This window comes from Vitis vinifera, chromosome 2 (assembly GCF_030704535.1).
Source record: "Vitis vinifera cultivar Pinot Noir 40024 chromosome 2, ASM3070453v1".
NCBI lineage: Eukaryota > Viridiplantae > Streptophyta > Magnoliopsida > Vitales > Vitaceae > Vitis > Vitis vinifera.
In genome coordinates, this window is record NC_081806.1 from 5,734,287 (window position 1) to 5,762,053 (window position 27,767).

General features: G+C 38.6%; 1 protein-coding gene across 1 annotated transcript in view; it reads right to left on the reverse strand.

The window, feature by feature from the left end:
• The window catches only part of LOC100241255 (E3 ubiquitin-protein ligase HOS1-like), a 28,509-nt gene extending 1,386 nt beyond the window's left edge, over positions 1-27,123 (reverse strand). The window contains 8 exon segments of the mRNA NM_001281085.1: positions 509-646; positions 7,461-7,958; positions 19,624-19,782; positions 19,882-20,286; positions 20,829-21,004; positions 21,112-21,246; positions 21,581-21,971; positions 26,907-27,123. Of these exon segments, the coding sequence (NP_001268014.1) occupies positions 509-646; positions 7,461-7,958; positions 19,624-19,782; positions 19,882-20,286; positions 20,829-21,004; positions 21,112-21,246; positions 21,581-21,971; positions 26,907-27,026 (2,022 nt within the window). The 5' untranslated portion in view covers positions 27,027-27,123.
• Positions 27,124-27,767: the final 644 nt, after the last annotated feature.

The following is a 27,767-nucleotide window of genomic DNA, read 5'->3' on the forward strand; positions in this document are numbered from 1 at the left end:
TTTGTTTTCCTAAATGATATTTAGCTTCACCATTATATAAGAAACTATATCTTCAGCAACAGTAAAACTAGACCAGACAAGACTAAATAAATTTTGCCACGTGTTTCAGTTTTAAAAACTTGCCACTTTCAATCATTATTTTTGCATGCTGTAATGCAAACTAAGAACAATGCAAAGCAAAGCCCAAATACGTTATAGTTTATCATTAGTAAGTTAATGCAACTCAACCCCTCACCAAATTTTGAGTTCTTTGAATATAAATGGCCTCCTAATATCTTCATAACAGAACAGAGAATCAAAAAGAGGGTATCCTAAACAATTGCAATAATTGGGTTCATTAATTCCTAGTGTAGTAGATGCTATCACATATAATCATATTAAACTTAGTGGAATGAAAACTCCAAGGGTGCAGAAAATGCCTTTCCACAAGCCATTGGAGGTAAGTTGGTCACATGCCTGAACAGAATAGAATGAAATCAAAGGCATCACAAGCTTAGAAACAACTCACAACCAATCCCGATCTCCAGTGACTTGTTGATTTCATTCTGGTTAAGACCTCTTCCTGGACAGAACTTTTTGAAATGAAGTCCTGCTCCACACTCTGAAGTTTACGATCAACTTGGTATGCTTCAGTATACCGGTACCGCTGATACAATGAAGAAAAACAAGTTTTTAAGTTCTCCAACAAGCTTGACACATTTTCTTAACAAAAACAAATTATAGATAATTAATTAAACATACTGTCTCCCATTGTGTGTGGAAGCTAAACATGTGCAACTCCTAAGGCTGGAACTGATATAAAATTTAAGAAGGGGCATAAATTGGGTCATGTACTTCTACCTCCTTACCGGCATTGTAATGGAACCACAGTACTTGTTATTTCAGCATTTATGGGATTGACATGGACCCCTAACAAATGCCAAAATGACACAAATAACAGTACAATACATGAGTAGTGATTAAGTTGTTTTCCCTCTGAAATTAGGGATGGAAGTACCCAAGTATGTGACAGCAATACAATTATTCATATTAACATTCAGAACCAAAATCTAGGCAAGATACTGCAGTATTATTACTTGGACCATATCCTTGATTTATTTACATATCAAACAAACAAAAATCTGCAAGTTGCAAATTCTGCAATTGTGGCTTCTACGGCCTTTCTTATAATTGAACTGAGGAAAGAACCAATGAATGAAGATGCAAGGTAGTGTACGAATATAATTTGGTGTTAGCTGAGGAGGACCATTTGATAAAAAACCATTTGAATCAAGTTTTGCAGTGATTCAAATGGTTCTCCTCAGCTAACACCAAATTTACTCAATTCAGTTTACTTTTCCTTGATTCAGGGGCTCTAAATTTTGAGGAAACTGTTGGAACAAAAAGTCAATGCTTAACAGAAACACAACATTTTCATAGATTGGTTAATGTTTATAACAGGAGAATCATATTAGCAAGTTTAAGGTGGATAGATTGTGGCATCTGGCAGAGCATGAGTTAATTTCAAAGGCGCAGCCTTTGTTCCATTTCTTGTATTAAGAGGTTAGGAGACCTAGTCAAAGGAGCGCCCTTTTAGATAGATCAAGGACCAGAATCATTCAGCCACTGAATGGCAGTTCTAGGCAGGATGAGTTCCGCCTGCCTTATCACTCTTGAAGGGATAAAACTCCAAGGGCAGATGGCTTTCCATGGCCTTTTAGCAGCATGAATGATGGATTTTATTGAGGAGTTGCATTCTTCCAGGTCCTTTATGAGAAATCTTAATGCTACCTTCTTACTTTTGTTTTCAGAGAAAGTGATGCTGATGATATCAGTTTGGCAGGGGTTCTTAGTAAGCTGATGGTCAAAATTCTTGCTATCTTAAGAAAGTGGTTATAAAGTGTTGTTTTGCAAAATGCATCTGTGGAAGGGAGACAAATTGTTGACATTGTCCTTATTGAAGGAAAAAAAGGGAAGGAAAAGGATCTGGTGAATTTTATTGGGGATGCAGATGAGAGGTAAATTTTACAAGGAGTTGCATTCCTCTGGGTCTGTTTTGAGATATCTTAATGCCACCTTCTTTGCATTGGTTTTAGAAAAGTGAAGATGATGATGTAAAGAATTAGGTCGATCAGTTAGGCAGGGGTTCTTTGTGAGTTTATGGCTAAAATTCTTGCTAGTAGGTTTAAGAAAGTGGCAGGAAGGTCCTGTGTTGCAAACATTTGTGGAGGGAATACAAATTATTGACAATGTTCTTAGTGCAAACTGCAAAAACAGAGAAAAAAAAAAGTATCGACTCTAAATTAAGAGAGAGGGAGGGCCTAGTATGCAAGTTCAATCCTAGATAAGTGGTGTGGAGATGAACTTTTGTGTGTATCTTTCCCTTCTTTATATGCCATAGCTGTATCAAAAGATGAGTAGGTGGCAGATTTATGGGATCATTCAAATGAAAGGGGGTATTGAAATCTTTGCTTCTCTAGACAATTGAATGATTGGGAGGTGGAAAATGTGGAGTGATTCTTCTCAAGAAGGCGATGAATAGGGAAGGTGAGGATAGGGTGACTTGGATGAAGTTGAAGAGTGGAAGTTTTTCTGTCAAAGCTCTTTACTCCGTCTCTGTCTCTGTCTCTCTTCCAGAGCCAGGGAAATTGATTCCTTTCCCACGATGTCATTTGAAATCCTTGGGTTTTGTCTAAAGTTAGTTTCTTTTCTTGGGAGACAACTTAAGAAAAGTATTGACTTTGAATCAACTTCAAAGGAGAGGTTGGTGATAGTGGTTGTTAGCAAACATATGTTTTCTTTTGTCAAAAGAAGGAAGAATTCATTGAAACTATGTCAAGATGAGGGTTTCATGGTAGCTACTATTATCTGTATTTGGCATAACTTGGGTAATATCTTCCTTGGTTAGGCAAAGTCTCTTAGGATGACATGGCTCCTTTATAAGGAAAAAACAAAACAAGGTGTGGCAAGCAGCTCCTTTGTACATTTCTTTGGATAATTTGGAAGGAAATGAATAGAAGATTTTTTGAAAATGTGGAGCATTCCGATTAAAGACCGAAAAGCATTTTTCTTAGTAATCTGTTGTCATGGGCTAACTTGTGCATAAATGAAGGTCCAATGTCCTTAATTTATTTTGATTGGTTAGGTTCTAACTTCTTACTAAGGGAGGGAGTAGTTTTTTGTAGTCTCTCTTGTTTTTTGTTATCCTTTTTGAAGACCATTGCATACGTACTATATACTTTGGTTCGCTCTTTTTGACATTTTTTTCTATGTTATATTCACTTTATTTATCTACCTAAAAAAAGGCATATTATCATGTTAATTGGAAATCATTTGTTGTTTTCTTTCTATAGGATGGTTTTTGGGCATATGTGCTTTAAGTAGATGGGTTTTGCATCTCTCTTTCGAATCTTTAGTTCTTGTGATTGGTATGCTGCTAGGGCTCCCAAAGGTTTACATTAGGGGGACCTACTCTACCACTTATATTTTTGTCTTGATGATGCAGTCCCTGAGTGCTTAGGTTTTGAGTCTTCTGTGAATAGCAGTTTCTTCTAAGCATCTAGTGGGGAAGAAGGGAGGGCTAGGGGATTAAGATTTTGGATTTGTTGTTCTCTAATGGCATATTATATTGCGGTGTTAATGGAGAGCAAATGGCATATCTTAGTTGGATACTTGCACTCTGAAACTATCTCTAGGCTGAAGGTAAATCTGAACAAGCATGAGATTATCCTAGAATAGAGGGTGGAGGCTCTTGCATCCATAATACGGTGCTAGGTTGGGTAAGCTTCCATCATCTTATTTGGTGTTGTCATTGGGTGCTCAATTTAAATCTAGTGCAGTGTGGGAGCCAGATATTGAGCATTTTGAAAGTGTTGCATTATAGAAGCAACAATATCTATCAAAGGTATTTCTTGTGTGGGGAGTTGAGGTTGGCAATTTGTCACATCTAGGAAACTGGGCATCTTTTTTTAGCCCAAAAAGGTTGTGCAGGTTGGGATTAGAACCTTGATGGTTCTCAATAAATCTTTACTAGGCAAGTGGTTTGTGGTTAATGCAGGATAAAGAGAGATTGAAGAAATATAATGATGGTTAAGTTTGGGAAGATGGAGCTCAGTGTCTGAGGGCTCTTGGGGTGGAGGTTGTAGGACAAAGATCTGCTGTGATGTTTTGCATGATAAAATGAGCTTGTAGTTTTGTTTTGATCTCCTACTGTATTAGCAATTGATAGGAAAGTATGGTAGCTAATTATTGGTGTTTCAATGGTACCTATCAAAAAAAAAAAAAAAAATTGGTGTTTCAATGGTAGCTATGGTTGTTGGAAACCTGAATTCATTAGAAACTCTTAATGATTGTTAGTTGAACAAGGTGGAAAACTATCTTGTTTATTTACAGAGTATCAAGGTGTTGAGAGGGAATATTTTAGTTTGGGGTACCTCAAAGAAGCATGTTCTTAATCGACTCATTCTTCAAAGAGCTCCTTTCCTACATAATTTAGGTTCCTAGTTCAGGCTGTATGGAGCACTTGTGAGCCTCCCTTTGTTTTATAGCATGGGAACAATTACCGGAGAGAAGCCTACCAATTAAGTAGATGATGAGTAGAATATTCTTGTGACTAGGTCTTGTGTATGCTTTAAGGATACAGAGTCGAATTTATGGAAGCAAATTATAGAGGGTAAGTATGAGAAGGAAGGGGCGGGCTAGCGCACCCATGTGAAGTTAGGGATGGTTATGGGGTTGGTTTTTTGGAAATCTATTAGGAACGGGGTGGGATCTTTTCTTTAGTAAAACCTCCTTTGAGGTGGTAATGGCAAAAGGGTTAAGTTTTGGACGGATAGATGGCATGCAAAGGAGCCCTTGTGTAACTCCTTTCCCTCTTTGTATGCTTTGGCTATGTCAATGAAGCATGGTAGCAGATTTGTGGGAAGACTTAAGAGAGGGGGGAAGGAACATTGGTCCTCACGCTTCACAAGGCATTTTAATTATTAGTTGGAAGTTGTAGAGAATTTTTTTTCAATGTTGCGAGCAAATGTTGTGAGCAAAGATGGTTAGAGGAGAAGTTAATGACAAGGTGATTTGGAAAGAAGCAACAAAAAGACTATTTTTAGTCAAATCTCTCTATGTGGCCTTGGAGGTGGGGAGGGCAGTCCTTTTCCTGATGAACATTATCTAGAACCCATGGGTCTCATCTAAGGTGAGCTTTTTTTCAAGGGAAGCAAGTTGGGGAAAAGTATTGACTTTAGACATTTTCTAGAACAGAGGGCAATCACTAGTGAATATACGTTCTATGTACAAATTGGAGGGGGGATACATTGATCACATGCTTCTTCATTGCTCCAAAGCAAGGGTTCTTTGGCATCTTCTATTCTCCTTATTCAATGTAGATTGGATGATCTCTTCCTCGATGAAAGATACTCTTTTAAGCCGGCATGACTCCTTTGTAGGGAGAAAAAGGAAAATGGTGCAGAAAGCTGCCCCTTTTTGCATTTTTTGGACAATCTAGTGGGAATGTAATCAAAGAGTTTTTGAAGATAAGGAACAAAATGATCAAAAGTTAAAAACTTTTGTTCCTATGTAATCTTTTTGCTTGGGTTAGCTTGTATATAAGTGAAGGCTCAATGCCTTTGTTTTTGTAGAGTGGGTTGGGTCTTCTTGAGTGTCTTGGCTGTTTCGTGTGTACTTTTTTCAAGGTCTTCCTTTTGGTGCTCCTTGTATACATCTTGTGTTTGCCTTTTTCTATTACTAATATATACATATCTATCCTTACCTATCAAAAAAAAAAAAAAAAGGATTCAGAGTCAACAATCCCATCCTAAGCATTGTGTGGATGTGCAAGAGATGTGGGCCTTAATATTCTCCTTATTTGAGGTCCCCTAGGTTTTGTCATCTTCAATCACTGCTACCATGTTTTCTAGATATGGCGACTTTGCAAGGAAGAGGAGGAAGAAAGTTGGGAGGACCACCTCGCTTTGCCTTTTTTGTTTCATTTGGAAGGAAAAGAAACATGCATGCATTTGAGGGGTTGGAGCAGTCCAACTGAAATTGAAAGACTCTTCTCTAAAATCTTGGTCTTCTCCAGAACCTCTTTAAGGAAGGTAGTTTTGACTTTCTTTGACTGTTTCAATAGGTTCAGGGATGGCCGGAGGAGTTAGGTTTAGTTTATTCTACTTTATCTGTTCGTTCTTCCTTCTTCTATTCTATACGGTCCTTGTATTCTCTTTATCCATTAAAAAGAATTTTTTTTAAAAATAATGGAAGACTTGGCCCTATCGGACCCATGGCAGAGCATACCAATTCCAGAAGAACTATTCCTATCAATGAAAGAAGCCATCAATCAGAATAAACTTCATCTTGATCCATGAACAGAAGTTTGTCTGATAGGAATTTACAGAAGGACAACGAGTGAAGTCCAGATTCCAATTTCATGAAGCAAATGAAAAATAACTAAAGATAAAAAGTTCCTTTATTTGATAGAGTTCATCCTTAAGGGGTTTGGGAATCATAACCGTTCTTCAAAGAAACAAGCAGAATATGGCACGATTTTGTTTCAGTCCTCAGAATATCTCACTCAATTCTGCTAACTCCCCTACATTTTTTGTTTTAGGGAGAGAGAGAGAGAGAGAGAGAGAGAAGAGACTTTTCTTGATCATCCTCTATCTTTCATCCTAGCTTTCAATTTTCCAGGGGCTGAAAGAGAGAAAGCACCAGAGTGGTTTGTGTGAATGTTCCAGAAATTGTTTCCTTCAGGTTGTAGAATTGCAATTTTCTTCAGTAAAGGAGCATTTGTGCAGAGAGCAGTGTTATACAACAACCCCTTACCTAACCTGCAATGGACAGTGGTTGAACACAATCATAATCATGCCTTCCACTCAATCCATTTTGTCCTCTGTCCAAATCGAGGTTTTACTTTCTTAATCCAGCATTCAAGATTTGCAATGTGGGTCAATCCTTCTTCCCAACAGAGCAAATATCATCTTCTGCAAAAAAAGTGGTAGTCTTTGGTGAATACTTTCTCTTGCTACCTCCCTACTTGGTACTACAGATTGGATGGCAAATGAAAACCATCCTTTCACCTATTGTCTAGCAGTGCATTTGTGAAAACCCCAAGGTTCAAAGAGAATCATTTGTCAAGTTGACCTGAATTTTCCAAACTAAAATCAAATTGCTTCTACCAAGTTCAGACATTCATCAACAAGATGTGTAAAACACCTAACGCGATGTTATATGCATCCAATATAAAATGGGCCACCTATGTTCTGCAGATTAACCATTGATTGCATCTGTTGTTATAGACAAGCAGTTAACAGCACTAAATATCAACCTTATACTGCACGTAGCACCATAGAGTAACCATCAAACCATATATAACAACAAAGAGAAAAGAGAATGACCTAAATTGGCCATCTATACCCTGATGTACAAAATATGAATGATAGAAATAAAGAAACATATTGTTTTCAAGTTAAAATTGATGTAGCAGTTACCTGAAGATAGAAAACAACAAGAAGACTTCCAACAATTGTTGAAGGGTCATCAATGGCATACTCTAACAGGCATTTATGGAGACATTTCTCCTCATCAAAATTCCATGGCAATTCTATCATTCTATCCACCAAGCCCCTCCGGATACAAAGACAACAAATTTCAGTCACCAGTGTCTCCATCCAATCCATCCAAGTTCTAGATTCACCTTTTGAAACCTCTGGAACATTGCTAGCCAATCCATCCCGTAACTGCTTTTCCTTGATTTTTGTGCAGAGCAATCTCTGGTACATAAATGCTTCAGTCACAAGTGCACACTCCACTCTCACCCGAACTGCATTGACTGCTTCACCAAGTGAAACCAACTGAGATCCCCCATCATGCCCAGACCACCGTAAAACCATAAGAGCAGCATCAGGATTTTGCCTTTCCAACAAAACTTGTGCGATCTTAGGATGAGTTCCTGGGCCTGAGATCTCTGGAAGAAGCAGGCAAGCTTCCTAAGCAATAAAATATGTTAAGAATAATTAGCATACAAAATGATATTGAAAGATGGCTGTGCTTAGGATAACATTGGAAGGACCAAAACTGGTTTTGCGCTTCCATCCCACTGGATCCAGGACTACAATCAGGAAAATAGACATTTATTATTGACAACAAAACTACAAATAATACAAATTAAATTAAATAAACTAGAGTTAGTGATGAGGATGGGCATTAGTATTAATTGGAATTAAATTAAAATTAGTATTTATTGGAGTCAAATTAGGAGTAACTAATTAGGTTATAGAAGAATTAAAATTAGAGTCATAATAGGTTATTACAACCCTTAAGAGAATTTGGATTTCTTAGAGAAGCTTATAAATAAGGTTAATTGACATAAATCAAAGTGTTGATTGGTGATTAATAATATTACTCCTTGCACATTTTGCAATTTTCATTGGTGAGATTCCATTGATTTTTTTCAAGGTGAGACTCCTAGAAGGCCTTAGTGCAATTCTAAGGTCCTATCCCTTTTCCTTATCTTTTTTCTCTATATTTTATTTTATTTTGTTGCCATAAACTTTATACCATGTTTCTCCCCTTAAATCCTAAAAGAAAAAACCTCTAGCCCACCGATTTGATTGTAGGCAACCATCTTAGGGTTGTCCTACATCAATTTTAGGTATCAGAGCCAAAAGTTCTTGGCTTGAAGGCGTATGCAAGTGAGGAGTGGAGCAACTTATGCAAACATCAGTTCAAAAAATACTTTTGACAATCAAAATGCCACTACAACACACTCAAAGGAAATTTCTATCACACAACAATCCCATCAAGATGCTTTAATACAACTAAATAGCAAACTTGATTAGATCATGAAATTATTAGAAAAGAGTCAAGAACAACATCCAACTGAAAATAAGATTGCAAGCCATCAATTTGGACAATAGCCTTGCAAACCACATGAAGAACAGAGCAATTTTATGGTGGGAAATCAAAAAAGGGGCAAATGCTTTGAGCAAGATGATGATGTGACCAAAAATGTACACCTTGAAGTTGTTGAATTTTATAGAAAATTAAATTCAACAGCTTTTCTTGATTGGATTATGTCAATGGAAGATTACTTTAATTGGCATGCTATTCTCAAAAACAGAAGAGTTTGTTTTGTAAGGCAAAGTTGAAAGAAGTAGCACGTCTATGATGACATAATATTGATAATCAACTTTATAGAACCAAACAGCCACCTATAAACACATGGGATGAAATGAAGTTGAAGATGAAGGAGCACTTTCTCCCAGCTGTCTATAAACAACTCATGTGCACAAAATTGTTTTCCCTCAAACCAAGTACTAAGTCAATTGAAGAATATATGAAATAATTCCATGAGTTGAGCATTCAAAATCAAGTGTAGGAAAGTGAGGCTCAATTTGCAGCCCGTTATAAAACTGGACTTCAAATAGAGATTCAACTTGAAAAGACAATTGCACACTCTTATATCATGGATGATGTTTATCAATTAACCCTTAAAATAAAGAAGGGTTCAAGTTTTGAGCTTCTCAAAGTCTAAGTTCACAAATTGGGAGCACTATCTCCAACCAAGCAGCAAACAAACCATTAAGCACAACAATTTTCCAAGCTTCTAATCATGTGAATGGTGATGGCAGCAATCAACAAGCTTTGAATGTGCCTAATAGAGATGTTAACAAGGGCAAAACTTCAATGAGTATTGAAGATAAAAAGGTAGGCATGACTCCTTCATGCTTTAAGTGTAGTGGGCATGGCCATTATGCAATTGTCTGCCCAAGCAAAGATTTACACTTGTGTTGAAGAACCAGAATCTGAACTGGAAAATTATCCCAAGGAAGAGAAGACCCACAATAAAGACGAACTTAGCAAAGAATGTGATTGTTATGATGGTACGATAGAAAACCAGTCTTATAGTGTGACATTTGTTAGCTATTCCAAAGGTGAAAAGACAAGAAGATTGGCAGCAAATTAGCATTTTCCATACACATCTGTTACCAAGAAAGGTTATGTACCATGATCATTGATGGAGGTGACAGTTTGAACATAGCTTTGCAAGAGCTTGTGGAGAAGCTAAACCTCAAAACAAAGAAACATTGAAATTCATTCCAAGTAGCATGGGATAAGGACACCTCCATTCCAGTAAGGTTTTTTTTTTTCTTGGTCACATTTCCTTTTTTTTAAGGACTTTGAAGAGTTTGGATGGTGTGAGGTCTTACCAATAGAAGTGAGTCACATTTTTCTTAGAAGACCTTGGCTTTTTTGTGGAAGGCCTCAACATGATGGCCATGAAAATACATATACTCTCATATACAATGGGCATACGAAGATCCTTTGTCAAATGAAAGAAACTCCAATTAAGAAGCCATAGGAGGCACAACCAAAAAAAGTGCTTACTATATGCGTCAATTTGAAAAGGAGAAAATGGACACTAAAATTATTTTTGCTCTAATGGCTCAAGAAGCGAATAAATTTAAAGAGAAAGATAAAGAATATCCAATATAAGTACAAAATATCCTTGATGATTTTTTTGACTTGTGGCCTGCAAAATTACCAAATAAACTACCTCCCATGCGTGACATACAACTTACCACAAGTTTGCTGATGACAGAATTATTTTGAGAACTATTAACTTGTTTCACAATATTGGAAAGTCTTTCGAATTTTGGTACTTATCTTGCCTGAAATTGAAGAAGTTCAAAAGATCTTTTTTTTTTATAAATAAGCACGACATATATTATCAAAAGGCAAAAGGCAACAAAGTATACAAGGAGTATACACGGTAGCCTAAACCTCAAAGAGCAAAAAGAGAAAACAACAGCCTCACCAACCCTTAAGTGGACGCTAACCACTCCAAAAAGCCTATAAGCGAAGAGGACTCCTCTTCAATATACACCCTAGCCCAACTCCACAAGTTACATACAAAAGAATTTTTGAGTTTTTGAATATCTAGGGACCCCCCCCCCCCCTCCCCCCCGCCCCCTAAAAGCTAATCTATTCCTTTCCTTCCAAACCGTCAAAAAAATACACAACGGAATGGAATTCCAAATCTTTTTCCTTTTTTTCCCCGCAAAAGGGCCCCTCCAACTAAATAACACCTCTTTAACCGTTTCTGGGAACACCCACTGAATACCAATCAAGGCAAGGACATTCTCCCAAAGGACTCTGACCACTATACAGTGTAAAAGAATATGATTTACAGTTTCTTCTTCACAACCACATAAGAAACAGCAATTAGGGAGCTGCCACCCTCATTGTTGAAGCCTATCAAGGGTAAGAATCTTCCCCCACGTGGCCTCCCAAGCGAAAAAGGCAACTTTGGTTGGGACTTTATCCACCCAAATGCACTTTTTCAGGAAGGCAATTTCGTTGGGAGCAAGCAGCAAGTTATAGGCTTCCTTAACCCCAAAATTTCCATTTCCCCCACCCTTCCAAATAACTAAATCCTCCTCAAAAGATATCCTGTAGTCCCTCAACATAGTAAGCAAGTCTCCTATCAAATCCAGCTCCCAATCATTAAAGCCTCTAGAGAATCTTAGATTCCAACCTCCCTGACCAAAATTTGAGTCCCACACTTCATTCACCCTAAAGTTCAAAAGATCTTGAGATCCTATTTTACTATGGTAAAGAGTCAATGAAGAAAAAAAAGTGGAAGGCATTGCTTAGGATTTCAATCAGTCATGGAAAATCACTAAAACTCAAGTTGTTTTTTGCAAATAGGGGGGAATTGAAGAGAATGGGTTTCATGGGTGGTAGTAGTAGTTTGAATTAAATTAGGATTAGGATTAGTATTTATTATAGTCAAATTAGGAGTAGCTAATTAGGTTATAGGAGAATTAAAATTAGAATTATAATAGGTTATTAAAACCCTTGTAGAATTTAGATTTCTTAAAGAAGCTCATAAATAAATGTAATTGATGTAAACCAAAGTATTATTTTTTTTTTTGATAAGTAAACCAAGATATATTGAAAAAGGGGTAAAGAGTTACAAGTATACAGGGGGTATACAAAGCAACAAACCCCTCAAAAAGCCAAAAAAACAGCAAGCCTCACCATCCCTTAGTTGGACGCCAACCATTCTAGGAATCCTATAAGGGACATACGCTCCTTGCCAATATACAATCTAGCCCAGCTCCACAAACTACACACAAAAGAATTCTTAAGCTTTTGGATATTTAACTCTCCTCCCCTAAAAGCTAACATATTTCTTTCTTTCCAAACCGTCCAAAAAATACACAACGGGATGGATTTCCATATCTTTTTCCTTTTCTTTCCCACAAAAGGGCCCCTCCAGCTAGTTAAAACCCCCTTTACAGTTTCTGGAAAAACCCACTGCACACCTGATAACCCAAGAACAATATCCCACAAAACTCTGACTACTATACAATGAATAAGAATGTGATTTACAGTTTCTTCTTCACACCCACATAGAAAACAACAATTAGGAAACTGCCATCCTCTTTTCTGAAGTCTATCAAGAGTGAGCACCCTCCCCCAAGTAGCCTCCCAAGCGTAGAATGCAACCTTGGTTGGTACTGAATCCACCCAAATACATCTAGAAGGAAACCCAATATCATTTGGTCTGGTCATCACTCTATAGGCTTCTTTCACCCTAAATTTACCATTCCTTCCTCCCTTCCAACGGACTGAGTCTTCCTCCATAGAAGGCTTGTAATTCCTCAAGACATGCAACAAGTTCCCTATCATCTCCAACTCCCAATCATTAAAGTCCCTCAAAAATCTTAGATTCCACCCCCCTTGGCCAAAATTCTGATCCCACATCTCCTCCACAGTCGCATCCCTATGCGCAGCCATAGCATATAGGTGGGGGAAACTTTGGGACAGCCTTGTATCTTCACACCAAACATCAGTCCAAAAATTGATTTTGTTTCCTTTCCCAACTATGAACCCCATGTTATCCCAGCACCAATCAGATTCCTTCCATATTTCCTTCCAAACCCCCACTCCGATAGTCCCATAAGCCTTCTTTGCTCTCCATTCGTGACCCTCTTGCCCATATTTCTCTATTATCACCTGCTTCCATAGATCATCTCTATCAATAGCAAATCTCCATACCCATTTGCCAAGCAAAGCTTTGTTCAGGAGCACCAACTTCCTTAAGCCTAGCCCTCCCTTGCTTTTATCCTCACAAATCGCCTCCCACTTGATAAGATGAGTTTTCTTTTCCTCACTTCCCCCTCCCCATAGGAAATCTCTTTGAACTTTATCCAATCTCCTGGCCACTGACTTAGGCATTCGGAACAAAGACATGTGATAGATTGGCATGCTAGCCAAAACGCTTCTAATAAGAGTGATTCTCCCCCCTTTTGAAATATATTGACGTTTCCACCGTGCTAGTCTCCTTCTCACTTTCTCTTCCACCCCATCCCAAACTGAGGAGGCTTTATGCGGAGCCCCTAATGGCAAGCCCAAATAATGAGAAGGAAGAGATCACACCCTACATCCTAATTCCACTGCCATCTCCTCAATCTCCTCCACCACACCAACTGGGATGATTTCACTTTTGTCCAAGTTGATCCTTAGGCCTGAGGCTACTTCGAACCACAAGAGAATCCAACTCAAGTGTGTTAAGTGCTCTTTGTTAGCCTCACAGAACACGATTGTATCATCAGCAAAGAAAAGATGGGAGATTTTTAGATTGTGCCTCCTATCACCCTTGATGCTGCACCCTGAAAGGTAGCCCCCCGCAACCGCCCTCCTAAGCAGGGCATCTAGCACTTCCATACCCAATACGAAGAGGTAAGGAGACAAGGGATCCCCTTGACGAAGCCCTTTAGAACTCGGGAAGAATCCAGCTGGAACCCCATTAACAAGAACTGAGAACTTGGCTGTAGATATACAACTCCACATCCACCCCACCCACCTTGGACCAAAACCCATTTTGTGTAGAGTCTTCAGCAAGAACTTCCAATTAATGCTGTCATACGCTTTCTCAATATCCAACTTGCAAATGAGCCCTTTCTCTTTTCTTTTCTGCCATGAGTCTATCACCTCATTTGCAATAAGAGAAGCATCAAGAATTTGCCTTCCCATCACAAATGCATTCTGAGTAGGGGCTACTACTTTGTTTAACACTCTCTTGAGTCTATTAGCTAACACTTTAGCCATCAATTTGTATAGCCCCCCCAGAAGGCTAATGGGTCTAAAATCTCCCAAGTCATCCGCTCCCCCTTTCTTAGGAATCAGAACCAAGAAAGTGTTATTGAGGCTTTTGAGAAAGGATCCTTGCTCATGAAACTCCTTAAACATCTCCAAGATCTCCTCTTTCACGAAATCCCACGAACTTTGCCAAAACGCCATAGTAAAACCATCCGGCCCAGGGGCTTTATCCCCACTCATCTCCATTAAAGCAGAATGGATCTCATTTTCAGAGAATGGAATCTCAAGACTCTCTGCTTCTTGCTGGCTAATCCGATCTAATTGGATCCCCTCAATATCCGCCTTCCACCCCACGTCTTCTGAGAGCCTCTGATGAAAAGCATTTGCAATCCCCTCCCTTACTTCCTGATCCTCTTCCAGCCAAACCCCATCAATTTTTACTCTATCCACCGTATTGTTGTTACGGTGGGCATTCGCCATTCGATGAAAAAATCCCGTATTCTTGTCCCCTTCCTTAAGCCACACCTCCCTTGAGAGTTGTCTCCAATGACTTTCTTCCAACATGACCCATTTTTTATAGCTTTCCTTTGCTTCTTTTTTTAACTCTGTCTCTTCCAAGGACAAGCTTCGTTCACTTTCCACACCATCCCAATAGTCCACTTGCTGCAAGGCTGCTCTTTTGTTACCTTCCAGATTACCAAAGACCTCTCTATTCCAAACTTTCAGTTTCTGTTTGAGCTCCTTCGTCTTTGCTGCCAATCTGTAACTAGCTGTGCCCCTGACCTCAATTTCCCTCCACCAACTCCGGATAAGGTCAAGAAAGCCCTCAACTTTTAACCACATATTTTCGAACCTGAAAGGAGACGGTCCTCTCCTCAGCCCACCTCCTTCTAGCAGAATAGGGAAATGGTCTGAAACAGGACGAGGCAGCCTCCTTTGAATCACCCCACTGAAATTGTCTAGCCAGCTAGGAGTCACCAAGAACCTGTCCAACCTTGCCCAGGACTGGTTGTTCAGGCCTCCACTCCAAGTAAACACTCCCCCTTGCAAGGGGAGGTCTACCAGCCCTAAATCATCAATGATATGAGCAAACCTCCTCATGTTCGAAGTTATCCTTCCTTGGCGGCTTCTTTCTCCTTGATAAAGGGTACTGTTAAAGTCCCCTCCGAGGCACCAAGGCTCGTCCCAGATTCCTCTTACAGCCCCAAGCTCTTCCCACAGTCCCTCTCTTGCCTCTTTGGTGAAAGGACCATAGACGCCCGTAAACACCCAAACCGCCCCATCCTCCACATTCTTGAACCTACACGACAGTGAGTACTGTCCTTCCTCCCAGTCCACAACTTCCATCGATCTTTTATCCCAGCAAATCAACAGACCTCCTGCTGCCCCATCCGCATCCAACGCCCTCCAATCTAAGAATCTTCCCGAGCCTAAACTTCTCACCACCCCCTCCGTCATTGGCTGAATTTTTGTCTCTTGAATACACAGCAAATCAACCTTTTGATTCCTTATAAAAGTCTTGATGATTTTCCTCTTGGACCTGTCATTAGCCCCCCTCACATTCCAACTTAATAGTTTCAGCTTCATTAATCTACTGCAAGCTGATACCCTTTGCCCTGTAGAAGGCTTCTTTGCTTACCCCCTTTCTCATAATTAACTGAGCACTCCAGTCTCTTCAATTCCCTCTCAAATTTTGACTTCTCCATCAATTCTTTGCTATGAATTTTCTCCCGTCTCTTCTTTATTTTGACCAAGAAATTCAAAATTTCCTTTTCCAACCCTTCTGTCGAAAAGCCCAAAAAATGACTGAACTTGGCCAAGCTGCTTTCTTCCCATCTATCCTCTTTCTCTCTTCTGGCTTCTTGAAACTCTGTCCTCTCTGTGTTCCACTCCACCCCCCTGACCAAATTTGGGTCCTTATTGAATTCTATCATATCCCAGCATCCCTTATCATCCATTCCGGGACCAACATCATTGCTTTCCTCTAGGACCCCAGAATGATCGAAAGACTCCCCCACTGGAGTCCGATCAAAAGAATACGAGATGAGATGAAAAGACCCGCAACCCCTTTCCCTCTCTAACCTTAGACCAGAATCATACCTCATGGCCTCCTCTGCCAACGCCTTGTCTGTTGCTGAAGGTATGGCTTTCTCCCATGACGACCTTGCTTCCTCTGACTCCCATATGACTAGGTGTTCCCCCTCTAAGGATCTCCCATAGCTCGCAATTTTGCAGTCCAAGAGCCTTCTGTTCTCCAGGGATTCATTAGCTTTGTTTCGGGCTATGGGTAGATTTAAACTGACCTCTTCCAATACAGCCTCTGGGCCACTCCCAACCTGAGCCCATCTTTTGGGCTGATTCAAATTTGATCCAATAGGAATGGGCCTCCTCTCACTTAATAACGGGCCCCTCTCTGCATTCAGCCCACCTGAGCCCTTTACTATTGTCCCTAATCTTGTCTCCTGGGCCTGATCTCCTTTTGAAAACCAGCCCAAATTACTCTCCTGCCAGCCCATCCTTTGCTCTGGATTTAACAAACCCGTGGGCCTTTCAACGTGGGCCTTGGGCTTAACTAAAGTGTCTTCATTTATCACACAGCCTACCCCTTCCACAGCCCAATTCTTGGATGGCCCAGCCTGTAGCCCTGCTCCCTCTTCCATCACACCTTTTAGTTTTAGGCCCGAAAGATCCGGCCCACATACCCTAAACCCCATGAGCCCTGACTGATGGGCCCAATCCTCTGACCCCTCCCAGCCCATCTCCCTCACCTTTCTCCCTGTCCTCTCCTCTGACGGTACCAGTACCTCGGTTCTTTCAATGACCGGTTCCAACTCCACGCGCAAGTCGGCGCGTGCGCTACTGTCGTCCCTGACCTCCCCCCATCTTCGACTATCAACCCTTATCTTCTTGACTGTCGGTCTGATCTCCCACCAGAGGGCAAGGGTGAAGACTTCCTCCTCGATCCCAATCTCCAGCGTGCTCGGTTTGTCTCCGCCGGCCGACCTAACCAGAATCCGAGCCCATTGAAGCTCTTCCAGCTTCTTCGTCTTCGAATCGATGTCGATGAAGCCTCCACATTCCTCCCCCACCCTTCTCAACACAGTCGGATTCCACAATAGCACTGGTAACCCAAAAATTCTGACCCAGATCTCTTCGCTCTCTTCCTTCTCCTCTCTGCATCCATCCCGTGGGCTCCATTTCTCGAACCCCATCCTTATCGCTCCCATCCTTTTTTCACCTGATAGGGAGGCCCGTTTAGCTTCTTCCAAGAGTTCAAACTCCAATAAGACTCTGCTATGTTCCAATTTTGCCAACCCTAGACTCCCTTTCAGCCCCCAAGAACTCGCCAGAAAGACAACTTATGGATCAAACTACCAAAAAGACAACTTATTCTGATAAGGAACTGTGAAGTGAAGCTCTTGGCCTACAGTCTAGGATGTAGATTGAGATGCTTCCTTCATAAATATTGGGTTCATGGCTAAGTGAAAAGTTTGAGTCTGCCTCAGACTGGGTCCTATTGACGAAAGGTTTAGAAAAAGGTTGACTGCTTGGACAAAAATTATCTTGTCCAAGGGTGGCAAGCTGACTTTGTTGAAAAAATTCTCTCTAGCCTCCCAATCTGCTACTTGTCGACCTTTGTGACTGGAAAAAGGGGTGAGGTAAGTGACTGTACACTTGGAGAAGGCATCTTGGGGTTTGAGCATCAAAAGGTTCTTGGAGCCATAAACCAGGCTTTGTTAGGGAGACCATAAATGTGACAAATTCATGGAGAAAAATCGTACTGGAAATTAAAAAGGAACTACAAAGGAGTGATGCTCTATATTGAGCAAAGAAGTTTATGGCATAAGTCTGTGGATAACCTTAATGAAAGGCTAGGATGATTTCAGCTTGAGGATGAGCATCTGGGTGGGACATGGTTGGGTAGACCAAATTCTGGAACAATTCTTGGTGTGGGAGGCCCCCTTTTAATACATTACTTTCCAGAGTTGTTCCAACCAGCAGTCCACAAAGGTTGCTTAGGTCACAAACTGTTGGGATGGGTGTGTGGAGATTTGCATAATCAAAACCCTAGCTTAGAAGACATTACATGGATTGGGAGTTGCCCTTTATGGAAGGCTTGCTGCACCAACTGTTATCCTCAATATGGAGTTGGGATAAGTTGGTTGGAAGACCTCAAGGGAATGGATTTCTTAGTTCATTCCCATTACAAACCTTTGATGTCACAAGTTGCCAGTCTTCCCTGCAAGGATTTGAACTCAAAAAGGCTAGTTAGGAGTTTGAACCCCTCAGGTTTCATAGTAGTTTCCTAGGAAATGATCAGTAGTTAGTTTAGAGTTCAACCCCTTCATGTTTGTTCTGGATAATTTGGAAAGAATGCAACAAGAGAAATTTTGAAGGAGTTAAGCAGTCAAATTTGGGTGTAACATATTTCTATTTGAAGGCCCTTTTTTGTAGTCTACTGGAGAGGTGGGAATTACCAACTTCTCTTTACTAGAGTTTGTAAATAGCTTGGTGCTGATTAGCTAAAAGAGTCTCCTTTTTTCTTTTTGGCCTTTGAACAACTTTTCTACTCCCCTACTTAGATTGCAACCCCCTGTTCTGTTTGGTGCTCTTATTATATTAATAAAAATATAGTTTGTTTACTAGCCTAAAACTTTTGTATAAACCAAAAGGCATCGTTAGCTTCCATTATATTATCATGCTTCTATTTGAAGAAAACTAAGGGAAAAAAATACTGTACAAAACTTCCAAAGAAAATGCAAATCCAAGCAATGACTTTACCCAAGGACCACCTTGTTTGCTTATTTTTGTTGCCAATCAACTAAGGTTAAAATGCATAGCTGAATTTGATCCCCAATCATCCACAAATCAGGTGAAGCAAGCATAACACTTGGTAACAAAGCCACTGGTGGCATTCACTTAACTACATATAAAGAAAACATATATGTACATGCATGCATGGTTAAACACTAATACTATTACATGCTACTAACAAATGGAACAAGATTTGTAATGCAAACTAATTTCAGTTCCATAATACCCCTACTTAATTTGCAAACTAAAAGTTATAAGGTGATAACAGTGACCTATGACATACAATTAGGAGGTAGTAACAATCATGCATATAAGAAATGGAGACTCCAAAAAAACTTGATTATTATGTGCAAGCCACATGCATCCTTCCCGCTAAACATAAAAAAATATGTTATTTAAGCCCAGAATGATGGATGTGTAACAACATAATATTTTCAACTCACGGAATGGAAAGAAAATATGGCATTGGCTTTCCCTGAAATAGATAAGCTCCAAACCATAGGTGCCTGATTGTGGATAGACCAAAACCATGAAAAATTAAATGCCACCAAATCATGTAATATAACCAAGTGACTAATTTAACAAATAGTTCAAAAAATCATTTATCAAAGCTTGAAGTAATAATGTTACAGATTCAGCATCAAATGAATGATCGGTCAGATATACATCCAATGCCTCAATAGAAATCAAAACTCAAAAAACATCGGAAGAAACTACAAAAGTTACCTGCAGAGCTTCATCTGTATGATCATCCAGAAGATAAAAAGTAAAGGATTCCAATAAGGAATGCCGGGTTATGCTAAATGTAGCTGCAAAATCATCTACAATGTGTCTCCATTTTTCGTCAGGCATTGTCCAATGGCGATCAAACAAGTAATACAGAAACTGTGCCTATGTTAAGTAACCAAAGAAAGAACACTCTACATTACAGAGAATATGTATCATCACCAAAAGCATCCAAAATCTTAAAAGGACAAAGGATACAATTGCTTGTTTCGCAACCACCAAGTCAGAACTTCCACTTAAAAATAATATGTCTGCAGCAGCTCGCATATTTTCAAATGGATAGCATCCTGCCAATCCTTCAATCTTAGACCTGAAAAATGTGGAACCTCCATCCTTCTGCAAGGATGCGACTTCTGATTCCTCTCCCATTTCCTGTGCACGTCCTTGATCTATCTCAAGATTTAACAATGCATCTTCAATGAAGAGGGTTCCACATTCTTTTGTGGGCTCTGCAGTGTGATCTACTGAATCAGGCCATGAGCGCTGAATCGCAGCTGATTTCCTTTCACGAACCAGAGAACGCCATGATGAAAATTTAGAATAACGAGACCTAACATTCTCGAGAAACTGATGTCTTATACACCAAATCATAATCTCCATGTGCTGAAAATAGAAATAAAATAAAATAAATAAATACAGTGTTGAGACACTAGTGAAAGGATTGACAATGACCAACAGAAAAGGCAGAAATGTTCCTATCAATTTCTAAGGTTGAATTATAATTTAAAAGTTCAATCAAATTCAAAAACATATACACATACACTAACAATGTACAATTTAAAATGACAAACCCAATAAATGATTTTTTTTCCTAAATTCTAAACTTCCTCAAATGTCTTTTCATGCTAAGGTTGGCTTTCAATCTTTCTAGGACTTCCCTAACAAAATTGTTAATCATTTGAAACTAAAAACAATAAGAAAGAGCAGAATACATTATTCATTTGAAGGAAAAACTAAAGTATGCCATAAAACAATATTAGAAATAATAGATGATATCATAGAACACAGTCCTTATCAGGAAAAAAAAAACAAGACCAACACAGAACAATTGAAATATCAAAACAACAAAAAATTAAGTGTGCTCAAACCTACAATTTTTGGATTACAAATTCTATTAGATAAACAAGATCTTCAAGTAATTAAACCTGTTTTGTCTTTAATATGCTCTCCTGAAGCTGATGCAAGTCATGAAGCTGGGATGAAATTGTACCCTTGAAAGATGACTCCAGAACTTCGAGGACACTGGCCACACCAGCCAGCTGTACTGAAAACTTAAGAAGTAAACTCAACCTTGTTTTCATCTCTTCTACTTCAAGATTGTCTATTGGAAATGTTAAGGGCTTGACACTCCAACTAGGAAAATAAAAAACGAAGGCATAAATTAACAATAAGCCCCAGCAACAACAAATTAAGAAATTGAAAGGATACAAATCCCTTGAAGTTCTGTTATAATGTTTCTGAACGTCCGCTTGCACCAATCTTTGACAACCACTTCATCCAACAAAAAAGCAATGACAGGATCACTGGAGACAGCACTTTCGTCCATACAAACATCTGTAACATCTGTTCATCTTCTGTTAAGGAAAATGTAGACTTCTAATATAAAGAAATCTTTTTAACAAATATAGCAGAAAATTGTCATAAGATCTCAGACTCTATAACAGATTAATTGCACTAAGCTGCTTACATTTTAAAAGTTTCCATCTTACTTACATTTTTTTATTTAAGTAAAAATTTTCCATTAATTTTAAAGGCATCCCCTTTTATTACCATTTTTGGGTTTACGCAATAGGTTTTTCGTTAAAAACAGTGATATTCACGTTAGTTTGTGAAAATAAAAATAAATCATATGCCAAAACATCTAATGAAGACAACTAAAGGAACAACAAAGGGATACAATGACAAATCAAACAAACCAAGTTGTTCTCCATGGCAACATCAAACAAAGAATAAAGGCGTTGTACATCAGCAGTCTGTTGCTTCTCGCTATCATCTTTCTCCTGGAATCTATCATCATATCTTTTGGAGATAAGGCCAGCCTCTATGCACTCATAGTACAGACGACACCGAAGTTTATTGCCATTCTTTGGTATTGGCATTCTACAAATTGGGCAAACATCACACCGTTGACTACATTCTGCACATAAGGAGGCATGTCCACAAGAGTTCAACACATGCTGTACATAACGTCCACAACTACTCAAGTCTCTGGTTGCCCGACAGCGCTCAACTTTTGCCTCATTGCACAACTCAATCAGATCAATGGATGCCAAGTGCTCCAAGGCTTCCTGAAATTGTACACCATAAACAGGATATAATTTCTCATATGATAAGTAGCACGATAATGTTCATCACAAGATAGATGATTGTCCAAAATCTCTTACATGAACATTGGAACATAAAATAGTGAAAACTCTATAGAATCATATAGCATTATCTTGGTTTTATGTTATGGAGGTGGCAGTTATCTCACCTTCAACAGGTACAGTACAGGCCTAAAAGAATTATCCTTAGCATCTTCCCAGTGCTCTTAGCAACACAAGGCTCCCTACCAAACTACTTGGATGAGAAGCAAAACATCACGATCATAAAGTTCGGAAGCCTTTTCAAATTTAAAAAGAAAAGAAAACAAGCAAACGGATGTTTTTTTTGCTTCCAAGATTCCAAGTTACATGGTCCAATCATGCCAGTCATGAAGTCTATGTGTTGGTTATGGGTGACTAGAAATGTGGAGAGAGAAAAATCTTTGCTTCCAAAAGCTATCATTTTTCTTTTTGCTTAACTCACAAGCACTCCTTAAAGTACTAGTAGGCCCATTGTCAATTGCAAATTTGCTCCTTTTAGTTTTCTACTTCTGAAATCAAACAAGTGTTCTTGAGATGCTAACAAACAGTGCCAACATAATTTAACTCAAACCAGGTTACATGTTTAGAGCATCAACCACATGCCTGTCAAACCAATACCATTGGACATCAAACAGCCAAACATACCAATTAATCATACATACAACAAACAGCTCAAGCCTATGCAATGAGGATTTTTGACATTGGTAGACACAATTCATAAATGCTCAACAATATCTAGAAATATCAACTCTAGGCTTAATGATGGAAATAAGTCCTCCAAGATCTACTCAACACTTTGTTTGTGAGGCTGCTTTTTCGTTACTAGTTTGGTTGAGGGAGTTTGGTTTCAGTTGGGTTCAGGGGGAAGTTGTGGGTCAATTTGTGTGGGTTGAGGGTCCCTTTGGTTTTGGGGGTTCCTGCTAGGGACAGTCCCAACTCACTTGGAGGTTGGTTCTTGTTAAGGTAGTGGGTGTTTGCTTTTCTTTTCTTTCTATTGTTTGCCTTTTGGTATTTACTGCATATTTCGTGTATGCTTTGTTGCACCTTTTTACAAGCGCCTTTAATATATTTTCCTTATTTTCCTATCAAAAAGGAAAGTAAGCCAAGGAAAAATTAACTGATTTTGGTTCTTTAAAGTCATAATTAGCAAGTAGTTGGTTATTTGAGTCTCATTTAAAATTTGACAGAAGTTTCCATATTTTTAAACTTTCTATTTTCTGAAAGTCACTTTTTCTAAAGCTCCTATCTGAGACCTTTCTAGAATTTAAAACATCTTCATCAGAAACCTTTATTACCAGAAGTTTCTATAAAGTTTTAAGTGTCCTGCCTAAAAAGAAAGTCTTTATTTTCTTTTTAATTCAGTTACTTGAAATATTCAAGAGTTTAGAAATAAGATTTCTAAAAAATTATTACATGGGTTAGGGTTTTTTTTTTTTCATGGTTTTATTCAGTTTTTATAGTTTTCTAAAGTTTATAAATGAAGTTCTTTGCTGTAAAATAAAATTAGGGCTGAAAAATATGAAGTTTTCTCCAAATCTTGCAATTCAAATGGTGAGACTCCATTGCTTCTCTTCATTTGAAATTGGAAGGTGTTGGTGAGACTCCAAGATTTCCTAACTTTTTTTTATCTTCTCTTTTCTGGCATTTATTTTATCTTTCAACTACCACAACCTTTAATCACATTTCCTCTCCTTAAATACTAAACTAGAGAAGTGTTAGCCCACCTTGCTTGATTATAGACAATCATCTTAGGACTAGCTTACATCAATTAACTTGAGTTAAAAAGTGCTCAAGCTACAGATTTGTATGACCAATTTGAATTCCAGAAATGAAACCTTAGGTCCTTAGCATATTTGACAATATCCAGATAACTGTGGCAGCATTAAACACTAAAGCATATATATTTTTAATAGGCAAAAGAGCAATATAGATTAAAGAGCCAAAAAAGGCTACACCAAGTACACAAGAAGTATACATGTGAGCTCCAAAGAAAAAAACAAGAAATCTCTCCCCTTATAGGCAACCTAACCAATCAATAAAATCAATCATAGAGGACTCTTGCCCTAGACACCCTTTAGACCATTCTAAAAAATTACACAAAAAAGAGAAATTTAACTCTTGATCTGAAATTTCAACATTTTCAAAAGCCTTTTTATTCCTCTTTTTCCAAATAGTCGAAAACAAACAAAGTGGAGTAACATTTCAACCCTTCTTTCTCCTCTTTCCAATGGAGCGGTTGTGCCAACTAAGAAGCGTTGCTTGGACTAAGGTATGCAACACCCACACCACTCAAAACAAGAAGACCAGCTATCATAACATATTTGCCTTAAAACAACGAAAAAGGATGTGATCGCAAGATTCCTCCTCACCTTTGCATAGCAAACATCTATTAACCAACGTCCACCCTCTCCTCTTCAAAATGTCCAAAGTTAGAATCCTTTTCCACATTGCTTCACAAACGAAAAAAACTCAATTTTGTTCAAACCCAAGAATTCCTAACAATCATTGCCATAAAAGATTTTGAACCCCTCTAAACCATCCCATCATAGAAGGATTTAACTAAAAACTTGTCACCTTTTGTGGTCATCCTCATTGTCTTGTCATCTACCTCCCTGATCATTGAACTACCTTGCAAATGCAAAAGAAGTGCTTCAACACAACCCAACTTTGAGTCTTGGAAATTCCTTATGAAACAAGGGTTCCATAGCCCCCCATTGTCAACTTGCTCCAAGGCATCACAAACCCAAGCATCCTTTAAGATAGAATAGTGAACAAAGATGGGAAAGAGGTCCTCAAAGGGATGCCCCCACACCAAATGTCCTTCCAAAATCTTATCCTTCTTCCATTGCCCACAACATAAGAGATCTTGCTTCTGAAATCATGACCCTCCCTCACCTCCAAAGAGCACCAACCCCCTTCTTCTACCCCATACTTCCCAATGATTACTTTCTTCCACAAGGGCTTCCCTTTTGACGTGAGCCTCCAACTCCACCTGACAAAGAGAACCTTGTTCAAAACAGAAATATTGTGGATGCCCAACCCTCCTTCCACCTTTGGCTTACAAACTTTGAGCCAACTCATTAAGTGGGGCTTATTTTCAAGAGATCCCCCTCCCATAAAAAGTCCCTTTGAAGCTTTTCCAATTTACGACACACTCTTTTTGGAATTTAAAAAATGGACATGAAATATATGAAAAGGCTAGACAAAGTACTCTTGATAAGAGTCAAACATCCCCCCTGAACAGATATTGTCTCTTCCACCTTGCAAGCTTTCTCTGCACCCTCTCTTCCACCAAGTCCTAAGCTGTCATTGATTTAAAGGTAGCACCCAAAGGAAGCCTAAGATATTAGGAAGGTAACGACCCCACCTTACACCCAAGAATATCCACCAATTCCTCCATAATAGGAACCCTTCCAACTGAAATTAGCTCACTTTTTTCTAGGTTGATCTTAAACCCCATAAATTGTTTCAAACCACATCAAAACCCAATGAAAATGTAATAGTTAGTCCTTAGAAACCTCACAAAAAATCAGTGTGTTATCTGCAAACAAAAGGTGAGACACCTCCACTCCCTCATCACCTATACCTCCCACCTTGAAACCTAAAATAAAACCGCACTCCCCAAATTTCTTAAGAAGAAAGCTAAGCTCCATGGCCAAAACAAATAATAAGAAGACAAAGGGTCTCCTTGCCTCAACCCTCTAGAGATATGGAAAAAACCAACAAAGGTCTCATTGATCAAAACAGAAAATTTGTCTATAGAAATACACCAATTAAACCACTTAATCCACTTATGACCAAAACTCGTCTTTTCCAAAACTACCCATAAGAAGTTCCAATTTACATGATTGTAAGCCTTTTCTATGTCTAACTTACAAAGAATGCCATTAGAACCACTCTTTAACCTGGAGTCAATGGCTTCATTGGTGATAAGGACTACATCAAAAATTTGTCTCCCTTCGACAAAAGCATTGTGAGAGGAAGAGATTACCTTCCCCACTACTTTTTTGAGCCTGTTTGCTAGAACCTTGGCCAATAATTTGTACAAACTCTCAACCAAGCTAATAGGCCTAAAATCCTTTAGACCATCTACACCACCCTTTTTGGGATTAAGACCAAAAGATACTATCAAAGGAACTTAAGGCATAAAATACAATCAAATAGAATTATTTACCATCTCCTTGCTTTTCTCAGCAACAATATGGACAGTTATTGATAGTTTTACTCCATGGTCCTGTTTCTTTCTCAACAATTTCTCAATTTCCATATTGTGATTATGTAGACAAGTAAAGAACAACGTTATTCTACAGCATCCATTACCTGTCTACCAAAACCGTAGTTCATAAATTAATTGAACCCAAAATCTTAGAACTCGTTTCATGAGAAATGAGAAAAGAGATTAAGTCTCCACTTAACTTACCGAAATACAACTATTTTGGCCTGGTTGAGGTGAGTTTTTATATGTTCCAGAAATCGAAACACATGAGAATCAAAATTTTCCGTATTTTTCTTTTCCTTCACTCTTGAAACCTCTTTTTCTCCCAAATAAAGTTAAACCACCACTATGATGAAGGCCAAACTCGATCCTTAAAAAATTTACCTACAGACTCTTGGCATCTTCAGACAGTGTTTCATAAACGCTGATAGTTAAACCTGAATAGTTAATACTTACCTCAACAACTCTGTCACTATATTTTCTTAGCAGCCAAATAGTGCCAAGAAAAACAGCAAAGTTTCCATAACACTACAATTTTGCCTAGTCGATTCAAAAACCCAGTACCTTTACTTTCCTTAACTTTTTTCCACAACCAAGCCGAGTAAACCAACCGCTAGGGTTTTAAAATTTGATGGAGATGAACACGAAAAGCAGGTGCATACCTGAACAACTCGGCTACCATAATTCGGTTGAGGCAGGTGCGAAGAAACAGATCTTGCAGCGGCGGCGATGCCGGTGGAGTCGGAAGAAACCGGGGATCCGCTGAATCTCGTTCGCTCCATTTCTCGAAGATATGCAAAGCGCTTCGGATACAAAGGTAATTGCGAAACCCTAATGATAAATGTGTGAATGAGTGTTAGTACTGAGAGAACAACGACATTGATGATTACAGAGAGCTAGAGAGGGATTGGATGCTTTTGAAATGGGAGACTGTAAGAAGTGAGGGCAAAGGGCGGGCGGGCCCGTTAATGTTTGGTTCTTTTTTTATTTTTGTTCTCCCATAAGAGGATTTTGGTTTGGAAAAAAGTGGTGAATTAGGGGCGGAAATTGTGCGGGCCAACCCAACCCTTGCTCGGACTTGTGTAGTCATTCTCAATGTTGAGATTGGGTTTGGGTTTGGGTTTGGGTTGGGGTTTAGGCAAGGTTCAAACGAAGATCCGGCAATTCAAATTTGACTATAGATCATAAATTTATTAATTTTATATGTTAAAGGAGTATAAAATAAAAATATTTTTTTTAATTATAAATATCGACATCTAAGTAAAATTTTATAGATTTCATTATAGATATTTATAATATTTTAAATAACAATAAAATTTAAATTTTATATTGTAAGTATATTGTAATCAAAATTAATAAGTAAATTAATCCAAATTTTTAAAAATTAAAATTTGAAGGTTAGAAATATTTTATAATAAAAACATTAAATAAAATGATAAATAAAAATAAAACTAAAATTTTAATTTACTTTTTTATATTATAAAAACTTTAAATTAAATAAGTAAATGTCTGAAAATATTTTT